This window comes from Barbus barbus (genome assembly GCF_936440315.1).
Source record: "Barbus barbus genome assembly, chromosome: 19".
Lineage (NCBI taxonomy): Eukaryota > Metazoa > Chordata > Actinopteri > Cypriniformes > Cyprinidae > Barbus > Barbus barbus.
Window position 1 is genome coordinate 6,998,157 of NC_136747.1, and position 14,304 is coordinate 7,012,460.

Here is a 14,304-nt window from a genome sequence, read left to right on the forward strand (position 1 = left end):
GAGTCTCGGGCCGGCAGGGATTGTAGGTGGGGGGAGTGAATCTCCAGCGCTCTCTCCACCCTCAATACCACGACTGAGGTGCCCTTGAGAAAGGCACCGAAACCCCAACTGCTCCCCGGGCGCCGCAGCATAAATGGCTGCCCACTGCTCCAGGTGTGTGTTCACGGTGTGTGTGTGTGTGTGTGTTCACTGCTGTGTGTGTGCACGTTGGATGGGTTAAATGCAGAGCACGGATTCCGAGTATGTGTTTCCTTCTAAATTAAAAAGTAATGCATTACTTTGCTAGTTACTTCAAAAATAAATAAATAAATAAATAAAATAAATAAAAAGTCTGATTACGTAACTCGTGTTACTTGTAATATGTTACCCCCAACACTGGTAATGAGGGTGGAGTTTCTTGTTTTTGTTTGTCTATGATGCCAAATGGGGCAGTGGCAGCACTGCAAATAGTTAATGCAGTGTTAGTTGCTTTTGCACTTTGTAAGATTTACAGAGGAAAAACAAAGAAAGAAAAGAATGAAACATATAGATCTGTCTTTAAAAATGCTTTATTAATGCAAAAATAGAACAGAAAAAACAGCAATAGGAAAATAAGTAAGCAAATGTTACAGATGTAATATTATTATAATTTTTTCTAGCAGATGAAAGTGTTGTTAGGCTATATTGGGGCTATTTTTCATGAATAAATGATGGATTCAAGATGCAGGTCACAGTGTCATCAGATTTCCATAAGTACTTTTGAAATTGAATTTATCTGAGTTATTGAGAGCTAATTCAAGCCTCTGCATATCTTTAATCAGAACACCATTTCTTGAGCTGAAAATATCAGCCAGAGGGGCAGCCATTGGGGAAGGTTTATATTCATTACACTGAGGGCCCTCCAGACTGGGAGCACATTTCACTTCGTAGGTAAAAAAGAAGGTGCCATATTTAAAAACGCAAGCGTCAGTTACAACTCCAACTCTAAGATCAAAAGAGCATTTACCAAGGAGATCGCTGTTCCAGGAGCTGTCTGCATCATATACTACAAAAGTTAGTTTATTGGCCATTCTGATCTTAATAGGACCAAACTCAAATATTTCTGGCCAGCGTGGATTATTATTATTATCAATAGTCTTAGTGCGCTTGATTTGGTTGTCATATGTAACAGTTACAGTGCCATCTGTTTGTGTATATCTATCTCCATACAGACCTTTGGCTCTGAGATTGTAGACTTTCAGGGTGGCAAGTCCTTTTGCAGTTGGACAGCAGTTAGACTTTATAACTTGACTACTTTCACAAACACAAGCACATCGGTCTCTTGGGCTGCACTTGATGCCAATCTTGCAAGGCTCAGAGCAAACCTTCATAAGGGCATTTTGAATGATGTATTGTTCAACAGCTTTTTTTAGTCCTTTCCTTGCAGGGTGTTTAGCACTCAGTAAGAAATGGAGGGGTTTCAGAGAGTAATGCACAATGTCAGGGAGACTCTTTAAAGACTCAAGCCATTTTTTAAGGGAATCTGGGTGTGATGAACCAGAAAAAAGCAGATCTTCTCCATTTATGTTTCCTCCGATAATCTCTGTCTGACGTTCACTGAACATGGAGCTGAATTTTTCATTTTTGCCCATCTTCTTTTTCTTTTCTTTACAAAAATGTGCCTCTGCCTTCACAGTTACTGGACCGTATGAACCAGATGCTTCTACATCCAAACAGTCCTTCACTGCAGTATCTGTAAGGCCACTCATTGCTGCTTGACAGCTTTTGATGGCTGTTACTGCTTTCATTTTCCCTCCTAACAAGACACTTTTGATATAGTGAGTGCCATAAGTGGTGATAAGGTTGCGGTAGGCGTCTGGATCGTAGAATGCAGGGAGTGATTTGATTGCTTCAATAAACTCTTCATGAAGAGGAGGTTTTGTAGCTAAACCATATCTGTAAAGAAACAATAAACATTTAAATTTAGTGGGATCAAAGAAGAAACTGTTTCAAATTTATATTTTCATTTCTTTATATAATCATTATTTTTTTAACAGTATAAGGCAAAATAACCCAGCTCGCTCACCTGTAAAAACTGCACACAACTTCATGTTTGGTGAAACTGTATTTGTCTTCTTTTGATTTAGTCATTGCAAATTTTGCTTCTCTGGAATGAGTGCTTCCAACCGCAGCTCCAGCACCCTTCACATCTAAACCAACTTTCCAGCCGACTGAGAGTGCTGATGATGAATCATTGACCACTGCTTCACTTGATTCAAAGACCTGACTGGAGACTTTCATTGAACACTTTGGCAAGGTCCTCCAGAACACAACTGCTGCTGGTAGCTTCTGTTTTATTCCATCCATGTACTTGTTTGGTTTCAATTTACAAGTGCCGTTTCCTAAATCCCATGTTTCTGTGTTGATCACATAAGTACCTTTTCGCTCCAGGGTCACAACATCAAATCCTTCTCCAGCGAGATTGTGTCCTGGAACAAAGGGAGCATCCTCACACTCTTTTGATACACCTGTATCATCCTGTCCATAAATGGTCATGAGAAGGAATGTCAAGAAAACAACACGGTAAATCTGGAACTGCCCCATGATCTATAGTGACAAAAGAAAATGTTAATATTTCTGTCAATCCATTTTTGGTGTAAAATTTCTTTATCATTTAACAAGAACAGTAGCCTAGAATTGTAACTGTAATGTCTTTAAAAATGTACAATATTGTTATTTTTAAACATATTAAAAGCAAAAACCATAGTATGAAATATGTTGTTTCTCTAACCTGTCTTTCCGTACAATGATTGTGTGAAAATTGGTGTCAGCGGTTTGTGGTGCAAGTGATATAGCATCACGTGGCTTTGACAGATGTTTAACACATTGAGGGAGCCTAAGATGAGCAATGCTATAAATACTTTCAGTGAACAGTGAAGAACATGTATTGAATGTGTCAATAACCTCCGCAAATGTGTAGTAGCACTATTACAAAGCGGATTTACAGTTATGCTCAAGAGACTGAAAGGATACTTTGGTTACAGTTCCAAAGGTCCCAGTAAATGAAAGCAGATACAATGTATCTGTGTATTTACTATTCCTTTACATAATAATTGTAATCAATTTTTAACATTTATCTATGAAAGCACCAGGTATGACACTGGCTGGGAGTGCTTGAAAACAGTAAATGAAACTACTGACAGTGACAAAGAGTCTAATAAAATGGAAGTCCTTTGTCAACAATATTTCTGTCTTGGCACACATTCTGGTGACCACCAGTCCACCAGTGAAAAAAAGGGTCCTGAGGGTTTGACAGTACAGCACAAGCAGCTGGACATCATACTAGCGCAATTCTCAGAAGGTTGCAGCAGGCAGGGATGAAACTTTAAACACTGTCCAGTTTGTTATCTCAGTGTAAGGAGCAGCATTCCTGACACTGCTTGATTTCTCACCTAGGGCCATGGGGTTGTTATTTTCAGCCTCAAACTGTCACGGTTCAGGGTGCCTTCTCGGCTCCCCGTGCTGTCTGTGTTGTCCTGTCATGTTCGGCAACTCGTGGTCTGGGCAATCAGCGCTGATCGTGCAGCGGGAGGGCACGGATCACGAGCTGACTCTCCCCCACTCCCATATATGTCCCTGTTTTTCCGTTCCTCGTTGTGAGTAGATTATTTTGTCCGTACTCGTGTTATGTGTGTTTTGAGAATCTCACTTCTCATTTTTCTGACCCTCTATTCCCTTGGGCTACAGGACTTGTAGCACGGAGATCCAGCAGCTTGTGTGGTCCGCAGACGCTGCCGGCCAGCTCTGGAATCTCCGCTTCCTTGAGCCGCTTATATATTGTTTATGTTATTTTGTGTTTTGGTGGCAAAAATAAAAGTTTTCACCTGCTCAACTCTGCACCTGAGTCCTTCCTCACTCACGCCGTGACAACAAACGGCTTGCATACTGACTGCCTGATATATATTTCAAACAAAAATGACAAGAGTTTCCTGAAATTATTGGTTGCAATAGACCTTTTAAAAATAGTCATTGAAGTGAGTAATTTCTGACACAGCATGTCACGCCTAAACAGTTTCAGTATTAAGTCTGTCACAAAGATTATGTAAATTAGGCAGTTTTATTTTTTCTTCTTTTTTTAATTTAAAAAGTGTTATCACAGAAGAATTTTATCCAAATAAAAATATTTAAACAAAAATACTCAATACACTTAACAATTGCTGGCATAGGTATACAGTTGTATAGTATACAGAGATTTTTATTTATTTATTTTTTTGTCAGTGGAGGATAGGGTTCACTACATTGAATGATAAAGAGCTTTTGTGCAACAACCCGATTCATTATTTAATGAATCGACACCCAATTGGCTAATCATCAACATATTTGCCATCAAACATTAATTTTGGATTACAAAATAATTTACATAAAAATGCTGTTTTATAAGAGAATTGTGCAACAGGAAGGATTTAGTTTACAGTGCTTCTCATTTATTGCAAAGGTATCCGCAAACAGTGATTGAATTCTAACAGAAATGATGCCTTCTCCAGTGGTAGATTTGGAGAACTTTTGCATCATATTCCATAGGGATTATTTGTTGTGTCCTGTTTTAACAGATATGGCTGTGAAAATAACATGAAAAATGTATAATGTTTGAAGGATACACTGTGTATACCACTGCACTCTAAAAAATGCTGGGTTAAATACAACCCAGCACTGGGTAAAATATGGACAAACCCAGCGATTGGGTTGTTTTTGACCCAGAGGTAGGGTTAAACATTTAACCCAACTGTTGGTAGAAAACAACCCAATCGCTGGGTTTATCCATATTTTAGAGTGTGTATTAAATGTACAGACTACTAAATTCAGTGTGCACTCCAAATGTGATAATAATGAATTAAGGCTCCAGTTACTGTTATATGATGCTATTAATATAGCATTGTTATGTTGAATGTTGTAACTATTTATGATTAGTTGAAGTTAGTTAGTCCTAAAATTGAGTCCAACAGTTGGTTTCTAAAAGTAAAAACTTCATGAATTTTCTTCATTGGCAAATTGATTTTTAATGATAACTTAAAACCTTTAAACACAGACCTTTAAACAAAAACTGAAGCTGTTACAGCAGATGTCTGCTTCAGTTCTGCCCCGCCAGATGCATGCAGCTCCTTTGGGAACCAGGTTGCTCAGGTTAATAAAAAATACAAGCATACAGACCGGGGTAAAAAGAAAAATAATGAATGCTTTGTTTGAAGCCCAGGAGGCTAACCAATCTAGTTCCTCATCATCTTCGCACATGCCACCATCCATATATATTCACCTCTCACACCTACACAAATGCCCACCTCAACCCCTCTATACACACAGACACCTCAACACTACCATCAGCACATGCCTCCTCAGGGCCCAGTTCAGCCTCAGAAATTTTTGAGGATGCTGGAAGAATAGGAAGAGTAGTTGCATATTTTTAAAAAATACTGTACGTTATACACATGCACACATTTTCAAATACAGATTTCTAATTTGTTGATTGGTTACTTTGCCATATGTATACATTACAAGAGTAATGTACTTTTAAGTTGCTGTTAAAACGGTTGTATGTGTTGTTCAAAATGAATGAATGTTTTAAAATATTATGTTGGCACTTTAATCCTTTATGTTGGAAAATACTTGAATAAACAACTGAAATGTGATCATGAATGCTGTCTTTATTTTTATTTTATTTTTTTATTTAAAACTTGTAAACATGAAAAATCTAATCAAAATACAGTACAGCAGAATCAAATAGTAAAGTATTTTAAAATCACAACCAACAAATCAACAAAGGAAAATGGATATAAATGATGTAATATGATAACTATGTACATTACATACATCACTAAACTACAACTAGCAAACACTTCTTTTTGCCAATTTTCTAAATGTACTTTTCTTGCCATGGCACAAAGTAATCTTTCAGAAGGTCACGTTGCTGCTTAGCAGCAAGAGTAGGGTTCCGTGACCTTTCAGCTGGCACACATTGCATGGCCCTCAGACCATCTCTCCTCCATGCTCCCTCGTTGACACTGTGGTCTACATCCTCCCAGTCTGCCAGTGCTGGTGTCATGTAGGCTTCTGAACGGCGATCACATACCCCTTTTCCACCAAGGCCGTTCCAGTGCCGGTTCGGAGCCAGAGCCTAGTTTCAAACCGGTTCGACACCCAAAGCACCAGCTCCGAACCAGGAAAAGCGGATCGTAAGTAGCACCAAAACATTGCTGGGCTAGAAGAAAGAACCGCTTGCGTCAGGGGCTGGGGGCGGGGTTACCGTGACCAACAAAACGAACAGAAACTTGTACCGCCATATTTGAAATAGCAGCTAAACGCAAACACGTTTGATTCGCCGTGTTTGGATGCCGATGTAGGTTCGCAAAGCCATGAACATCAATAGCAACGCAACGTCCGCCATTGCTGATAGTTTGTTTAGGCTTGTTCGGGATGGATCGGCGCTGCGAGGACCGTTCGGTGTGAGGCATCGGGGTGCTGCGGTAGCGACTGGAAAGCAGACTGCTCTTCTGGAAATTCTGGAATTTCGGTCAAATATATGCTTATTTCACTGCTTATAAAACATACACTATGCTTCGCATGATCGTTCATATCTAGCCTATAAATACACTACTTTAGCGACAAGACAAAGGGATGTAGTTGTTGTGAGAACATCATTGACAGCAGCAATGGTTGTCCCCACCACCATGTTTAAAGTTTATGACCCACCCAACTCGGAAACTCGGGTATCAAAATTATTTCAGAATTTCCCAGTAGTAAATACGACTTGAGAGGCCGTTCACGTCTAACTTCCGATTAGGAAACTCGTATTTACTATAATTCCGATAGCACGTGAAGGCAGCATAAATTCTGCAGAGCTGTGGCCCTCTAGGAACTGAGTTTGAGACTTCTGCATTATAGTATTGCTTTACTCCCCCAAAAAGTTACTAATTACGTTACTTAGTTACTGTTTATGGAAAGTAATGTGTTATGTTACTTTTACATTACTTTTCAAATCTGGGCTGGGCTTGCTTGTTTGTTTTTAATATGAAAAGTTCTATTTTTGGTAAATTTAATTGCCCTCACAGCAAAAAAGTGAAATGAATAGGCCTCAGGCTGGAGGAAAAGTAAATTCATGTCTCTACAGGAGAATGGAGGCGAAGAAATTTCACCACTCTTAAGCAATAAACAAAATAATAATTTGTGCTTATTAGTATGATTGAATTTGATAATTGAAGCTCAGCAGCAAACACATTGGCTAATAAAATTGGATTTTATACATAAAGCATAATTATGTTATTTACTATTTAATTATTGCAGATTTGCTCCATATTCTGAGTTTGCATTTCACTGTTCTTTATTGATTTTGAGGAATACTGAATCTGGTTTTGTGCAAGTGAGATGAGTAAATGCATGTTCACATTTAGTGTAGAACTAACCATACATGGGGAAGACAAGGAATTTCTCTGCACTATGCCTCTGCCACAGCCATATCACCTTGCAGCCCAAGACTGGTTGCCCACTGAAGCTAAGCAGGGTTGAGCCTGGTCAGTACCTGGATGGAAGACCTCCTGGGAAAACTAGGTTGCTGTTGGAAGAAGTGTAAATGAGGCCAGCAGCGGGTGCTCACCCTGTGGTCTGTGTGGGTCCTAACACCCCAGTATAGCGATGGGGACACTATACTGTCAAACAAGCACCATCCTTCGGATGAGACATTAAACCAAGGTCCTGACTCTCTGTGGTCATTAAAAATCCCATGGCACTTCTCGTAAAAGAGTAGGGGTGTAACCCGGTGTCCTGGCCAAATTCCATCTACTGGCCTTTGTCAATCATGGCCTCCTAATAATCCCCATTCATTGAATTGGCTCCATCACTCTCTCTCCTCTCCACCTGAAGCTGGTGTGTGGTGAACGCACTGGCACCATTGTACTGTGGCTGGCGTCGCATCATCCAAGTGGATGCTGCACACTGCTGGTGGTTGAGGAGAGACCCCCTCATGATTGAAGTGCTTTGGGTGTACAGCAATACACAATAAAGCGCTATATAAAAGCCATTCATTCATTCACATACTCCTGATTTTTCTCAACATGGGGATAAGAGAGCTGTCAGTCAATAAATGGGAAAACAAAGTATCTGTCGTTGCTTATTTGAAAAAGTAACTCATGTGTTTCCTTCTAAATTAAAAAGTAATGCATTACTTTGCTAGTTACTTCAAAAAAAAAAAAAAAAATAATAAAATAAATAAAAAATCTGATTACGTTACTGTCACACTTCTGCCCGGGAGCACGGAGACACGGAGACCAGGAGACGAGGAATTCACAAACACGAGAATCTTTAATCCAACTAGGAGCATGGGAGGCACAGGAAACACATCACGGACAGGGATGACAATTCAACGACCGACAAACATTCATAGAAGGACTGGGGCTTTTAAACATAGGATAATCAGGGAACTAAGGAGACACACCTGGGATCAATTAACATGGGGAAACTGGGTCACACGGGGAGCAAAACACACACAAAACAGTCCACAATCCTGACATATCGCCCCCCTCCCGGAAGGTGCGTCCTCGCACCGTTGAAACATCCAAAGGGGAGGGGCGGGTGGGAACTAGGGAGGCGGCTCAGGAGGAGGACGGACATCCAGGAGGGGGCCGGCCGACAGAGACCAAGGAGGCAACGAAGGAGGGAGGAGCCAGGGAAGAGACAGGAGGGACCCGGAGCAGGAGGCGCTCAGCTGGACCCAGGCCACAGCCGTGAAAATGGCCCAAGGTGGAGCCGACGGAGGGAGGAGCCATGGAGGAGGGATGGCCGCCGACTCCAGGGGGCCGACCAACGGCGGCGGAGCAGGTGGTGGAGGAGCCCGAGGCGGAGACGGAGAGCCAACGAGCCAGGGGGATGCCGAGGATCCGGGGGGACAGGGTGGAGCCGAGGGCTCTGGTGACCGAGGTGGAGGCGGAGACCCGGAGATCCGCGGCGGAGCCGGAGCGACTGAGGACCAAGGTGGAGCTGGAGGGAGGAAGGAGCCCAACGGAGCCGGTGGGACGGAGCGACGAGGCGCAGCCAGAGGAGAGGAGTCCAGAGGCGATGGCGGGTCGACGCCCGACCAAGGCGGAGCCGGAGGGACGAGGGAGCCCGGTGGAGCTGGTGGATCGAGGGGTGACGGTGGAGGCGAGGGAGCTAGGAGCCGAGGTGGAGCCACTGGGTCTACGGGCCGAGGCGGAGTCCGGGCCTCGGAGGCTGGAGGCGGAGGTAAGGGATACTCCAGCCCCGGCGACGCTGGAGGATGGCAGACCCACGGGGCTCGCACCGTACAGATAGAGGGCTGAGGGCGAGCGGGGGGGCTGCCAGACGACAGCGGTGGAGGAGGCAGGAGCGGGTGGGAGGGTGGGGATCTTCGAGGAGCAGGCACTGGAGGGCATTTGCGAGGAGCCGGCACTGGAGGGCGCTCGGGCAGCGCAGACTCTCGGGGGCGCTCTTGCAGCACGGAGCTGGACGGAACCAGCGGGGACGCAGGAGAGCTGGACGGGACCAGCGGAGATGCAGGAGGGCACTTGCGAGGAGCAGGCACTGGAGGGCACTTGCGAGTAGCCGGTACTGGAAAGTCGGACGCCCCCTCTCTGTCCAGCAGTCCCAGATTTGTCCTCAGCTCACCCTCAGCCGCGGTGCAGGGGGCGGAGCTCCACTCCGCGCTCACACCGTCCACGGCTTGCTCCCTCGTGATGGGCACTGACGCCGGCTCTCGCACCTGGTCTGACGGGTTGGGCTCTACTTCCGGGGCGATCATCCGCTCAGTCGCTCGGCTTCGCGCTGGCTCGCAGATCGCGGCGGGAAATGGCTCTCCGTCATCGGTGGGCTCGGGCTGGTGCTCCGCACCGTGGGGAGATGGTGGGCTGGGCTCTGGGTCTGGAGTGGTTCTGGCGAGATCATCCTCTGAGGAGACTGTGAGAGGCGATCCGTTTCTCACCAGAATCCACTCCACAAAAGCGGCGAAATCCTCTCGAGGACCATCTTCGGACGACAGCGCTCTGCACGCGGTGTTCAGGCTTCCATGATAGAAAGAGCAGAGCACGTCGTCCGGGTAGCTGGTGGCGTTAGCTAACATCAGGAACAGTCTTGTATGGTCCTCGAGAGATCGGTCCCCCTGCTCCAGCAGGAGGAGGAGGAATTCGGGCCGGACATAGGGATCCATGGGTCACAACGGAAAGAAAAACACTGGGTAAAACGGAAAACAAAACGGAAGGTAAACGTAGAGGTATCTGTTTTTTGGGTCGGTCGTTCTGTCACACTTCTGCCCGGGAGCACGGAGACACGGAGACGAGGAATTCACAAACACGAGAATCTTTAATCCAACTAGGAGCATGGGAGGCACAGGAAACACATCACGGACAGGGATGACAATTCAACGACCGACAAACATTCATAGAAGGACTGGGGCTTTTAAACATAGGATAATCAGGGAACTAAGGAGACACACCTGGGATCAATTAACATGGGGAAACTGGGTCACACGGGGAGCAAAACACACACAAAACAGTCCACAATCCTGACAGTTACTCGTGTTACTTGTAATATGTTACCCCCAACACTGGTAATGAGGGTGGAGTTTCTTGTTTTTGTTTGTCTATGATGCCAAATGGGGCAGTGGCAGCACTGCAAATAGTTAATGCAGTGTTAGTTGCTTTTGTATTCTGTAAGATTTACAGAGGAAAAACAAAGAAAGAAGAGAGTGAAACATACAGATCTGTCTTTAAAAATGCTTTATTAATGCAAAAATAGAACAGAAAAAACAGCAATAGGAAAATAAGTAAGCAAATGTTACAGATGTAATATTATTATAATTTTTTCTAGCAGATGAAAGTGTTGCTAGGCTATATTGGGGCTATTTTTCATGAATAAATGATGGATTCAAGATGCAGGTCACAGTGTCATCAGATTTCCATAAGTACTTTTGAAATTGAATTTATCTGAGTTATTGAGAGCTAATTCAAGCCTCTGCATATCTTTAATCAGAACACCATTTCTTGAGCTGAAAATATCAGCCAGAGGGGCAGCCATTGGGGAAGGTTTATATTCATTACACTGAGGGCCCTGCAGACTGGGAGCACATTTCACTTCGTAGGTAAAAAAGAAGGTGCCATATTTAAAAACGCAAGCGTCAGTTACAACTCCAACTCTAAGATCAAAAGAGCATTTACCAAGGAGATCGCTGTCCCAGGAGCTGTCTGCATCATATACTACAAAAGTTAGTTTATTGGCCATTCTGATCTTAATAGGACCAAACTCAAATATTTCTGGCCAGCGTGGATTATCATTATTATCAATAGTCTTAGTGCGCTTGATTTGTTTGTCATATGTAACAGTTACAGTGCCATCTGTTTGTGTATATCTATCTCCATACAGACCTTTGGCTCTGAGATTGTAGACTTTCATGGTGGCAAGTCCTTTTGCAGCTGGACAGCAGTTAGACTTTATAACTTGACTACTTTCACAAACACAAGCACATCGGTCTCTTGGGCTGCACTTGATGCCAATCTTGCAAGGCTCAGAGCAAACCTTCATAAGGGCATTTTGAATGATGTATTCTTCAACAGCTTTTTTTAGTCCTTTCCTTGCAGGGTGTTTAGCACTCAGTAAGAAATGGAGGGGTTTCAGAGAGTAATGCACAATGTCAGGGAGACTCTTTAAAGACTCAAGCCATTTTTTAAGGGAATCTGGGTGTGATGAACCAGAAAAAAGCAGATCTTCTCCATTTATGTTCCCTCCGATAATCTCTGTCTGACGTTCACTAAACATGGAGCTGAATTTTTCATTTTTGCCCATCTTCTTTTTCTTTTCTTTACAAAAATGTGCCTCTGCCTTCACAGTTGCTGGACCATATGAACCAGATGCTTCTACATCCAAACAGTCCTTCACTGCAGTATCTGTAAGGCCACTCATTGCTGCTTGACAGCTTTTGATGGCTGTTACTGCTTTCATTTGCCCTCCTAACAAGACACTTTTGATATAGTGAGTGCCATAAGTGGTGATAAGGTTGCGGTAGGCATCTGGATCGTAGGATGCAGGGAGTGATTTGATTGCTTCAATAAACTCTTCATGAAGAGGAGGTTTTGTAGCTAAACCATATCTGTAAATAAGCAATAAACATTTAAATTTAGTGGGATCAAAGAAGAAACTGTTTCAAATTAATATTTTCATTTCTTTGCATAATCATTATCTTTTTATCAGTATAAGGCAAAATAACCCAGCTCGCTCACCTGTAAAAACTGCACACAACTTCATGCTTGGTGAAACTGTATTTGTCTTCTTTTGATTTAGTCATTGCAAATTTTGCTTCCCTGGAATGAGTGCTTCCAACCGCAGCTCCAACAGCCTTCACATCTAAACCAACTTTCCAGCTGACCGAGAGTGCTGATGATGAATCATTGACCACTGCTTCACTTGATTCAAAGACCTGACTGGAGACTTTCATTGAACACTTTGGCAAGGTCCTCCAGAACACAACTGCTGCTGGTAGCTTCTGTTTTATTCCATCCATGTACTTGTTTGGTTTCAATTTACAAGTGCCGTTTCCTAAATCCCATGTTTCTGTGTTGATCACATAAGTACCTTTTCGCTCCAGGGTCACAACATCAAATCCTTCTCCAGCGAGATTGTGTCCTGGAACAAAGGGAGCATCCTCACACTCTTTTGATACACCTGTATCATCCTGTCCATAAATGGTCATGAGAAGGAATGTCAAGAAAACAACACGGCAAATCTGGAACTGCCCCATGATCTATAGTGACAAAAGAAAATGTTAATATTTCTGTCAATCCATTTTTGGTGTAAAATTTCTTTATCATTTAACAAGAACAATAGCCTAGAATTGTAACTTTAATGTCTTAAAAAATGTACAATATTGTTATTTTTAAACATATTAAAAGCAAAAACCATAGTATAAAATATGTTGTTTCTCTAACCTGTCTTTCCGTACAATGATTGTGTGAAAATTGGTGTCAACGGTTTGAGGTGCAAGTTATATACCATGACGTGGCTTTGACAGATGTTTAACACATTGAGGGAGCCTAAGATGAGCAATGCTATAAATACTTTCAGTGAACAGTGAAGAACATGTATTGAATGTGTCAATAACCTCCGCAAATGTGTAGTAGCACTATTACAAAGCGGATTTACAGTTATGCTCAAGAGACTGAAAGGATACTTTGGTTACAGTTCCAAAGGTCCCAGTAAATGAAAGCAGATACAATGTATCTGTGTATTTACTATTCCTTTACATAATAATTGTAATCATTTTTTAACATTTATCTATGAAAGCACCAGGTATGACACTGGCTGGGAGTGCTTGAAAACAGTAAATGAAACTACTGACAGTGACAAAGAGTCTAATAAAATGGAAGTCCTTTGTCAACAATATTTCAGTCAGGACCACTTGAGTCAAAAAATAACAGACATTGTCAAATATCCAAATTTTTATTTGCATTATGTTAAAGTTACATTTGGCGGTATGGCTCTGTTTTGAGTTACCCATCACTTTCATGAGCTCCATGAAAGCTAGTCAGGGAACAGCAGCAGCTTCTGGGGACATCTCCCATTTACTGGGAAAGCAGCAAAAAAACAAATCCCCCCATTGAGAACAGAGCATGCATCAATGACAACAGAATGACACTGATTAAGTTAAACAGAAGTTAAGGGAGGAGCTAGGGGAGGAGGAGGGTTGCAAGCAATGCAGAGGAAGCAGCCAAGCAGGCACACTGAAGAATGACTTTAAATACGGCGCCCTGTTTGATAGGGACCAATTGAGTGCTTAGGAATCGGATCAGCTGTAGGTCTAGATGGATATCAGCTGATAGCGGAGCTTGACTACGCGGCCTGCCTGAACTGACGCTGAACGCTATATTTCAGTCAGGACCACTTGAGTCAAAAAATAACAGACATTGTCAAATATCCAAATTTTTATTTGCATTATGTTAAAGTTACATTTGGCGGTATGGCTCTGTTCTGAGTTACCCATCACTTTCATGAGCTCCATGAAAGCTAGTCAGGGAACAGCAGCAGCTTTTGGGGACATCTCCCATTTACTGGGAAAGCAGCAAAAAAACAAATCCCCCCCAAACAGACCATACCGGCAATCATCCCTGGCTCTTCTTGCTAAATCGAAGAGCCAGCAGAGGATTAAATGAGCGTTTCAAAAAGCCAATCTCATTTAGTTGAAAAGAATGAGCCAATAGATCTACGTGAAGCTAGCAAGAGGAATGAAGCTAGAGCTAATAAGGTTGTAAATAAAACAAATAAGCCTATTTGTAACTGAAGCAATGTTTATTTCAACTA

The 14,304-nt window shown here is 42.7% G+C and overlaps 2 protein-coding genes across 2 annotated transcripts; both read right to left on the bottom strand.

The window, feature by feature from the left end:
* Window positions 1-539: 539 nt before the first annotated feature.
* On the bottom strand, window positions 540-2,768 carry LOC306884822 (perforin-1-like). Its single transcript, XM_079441033.1, has 3 exons — window positions 2,750-2,768; window positions 2,045-2,565; window positions 540-1,914 (listed from the first exon to the last, which is right to left on the bottom strand). The coding sequence occupies exons 2-3, from the start codon at window positions 2,560-2,562 to the stop codon at window positions 708-710; spliced, it is 1,725 nt and encodes a 574-aa protein (XP_079297159.1). The 5' UTR covers window positions 2,563-2,565; window positions 2,750-2,768; the 3' UTR covers window positions 540-707.
* A 7,951-nt stretch (window positions 2,769-10,719) lies between these two features.
* Window positions 10,720-12,961, bottom strand: LOC306885154 (perforin-1-like). The gene is made up of 3 exons (XM_079441510.1): window positions 12,936-12,961; window positions 12,231-12,751; window positions 10,720-12,100 (listed from the first exon to the last, which is right to left on the bottom strand). The coding sequence occupies exons 2-3, from the start codon at window positions 12,746-12,748 to the stop codon at window positions 10,894-10,896; spliced, it is 1,725 nt and encodes a 574-aa protein (XP_079297636.1). The 5' UTR covers window positions 12,749-12,751; window positions 12,936-12,961; the 3' UTR covers window positions 10,720-10,893.
* Between the last annotated feature and the right edge of the window lie 1,343 nt (window positions 12,962-14,304).

Bases quoted from the DNA above. Each gene is read 5' to 3' on its own strand.
- LOC306884822 (XM_079441033.1), bottom strand. From the start codon at position 2,562: ATGGGGCAGTTCCAGATTTACCGTGTTGTTTTCTTGACATTCCTTCTC. The intron at 1,915-2,044 runs GTGAGCGAGCTG...GTTTCTTTACAG, and splicing joins GTTGTGTGCAGTTTTTACAG to ATATGGTTTAGCTACAAAAC.
- LOC306885154 (XM_079441510.1), bottom strand. From the start codon at position 12,748: ATGGGGCAGTTCCAGATTTGCCGTGTTGTTTTCTTGACATTCCTTCTC. The intron at 12,101-12,230 runs GTGAGCGAGCTG...GCTTATTTACAG, and splicing joins GTTGTGTGCAGTTTTTACAG to ATATGGTTTAGCTACAAAAC.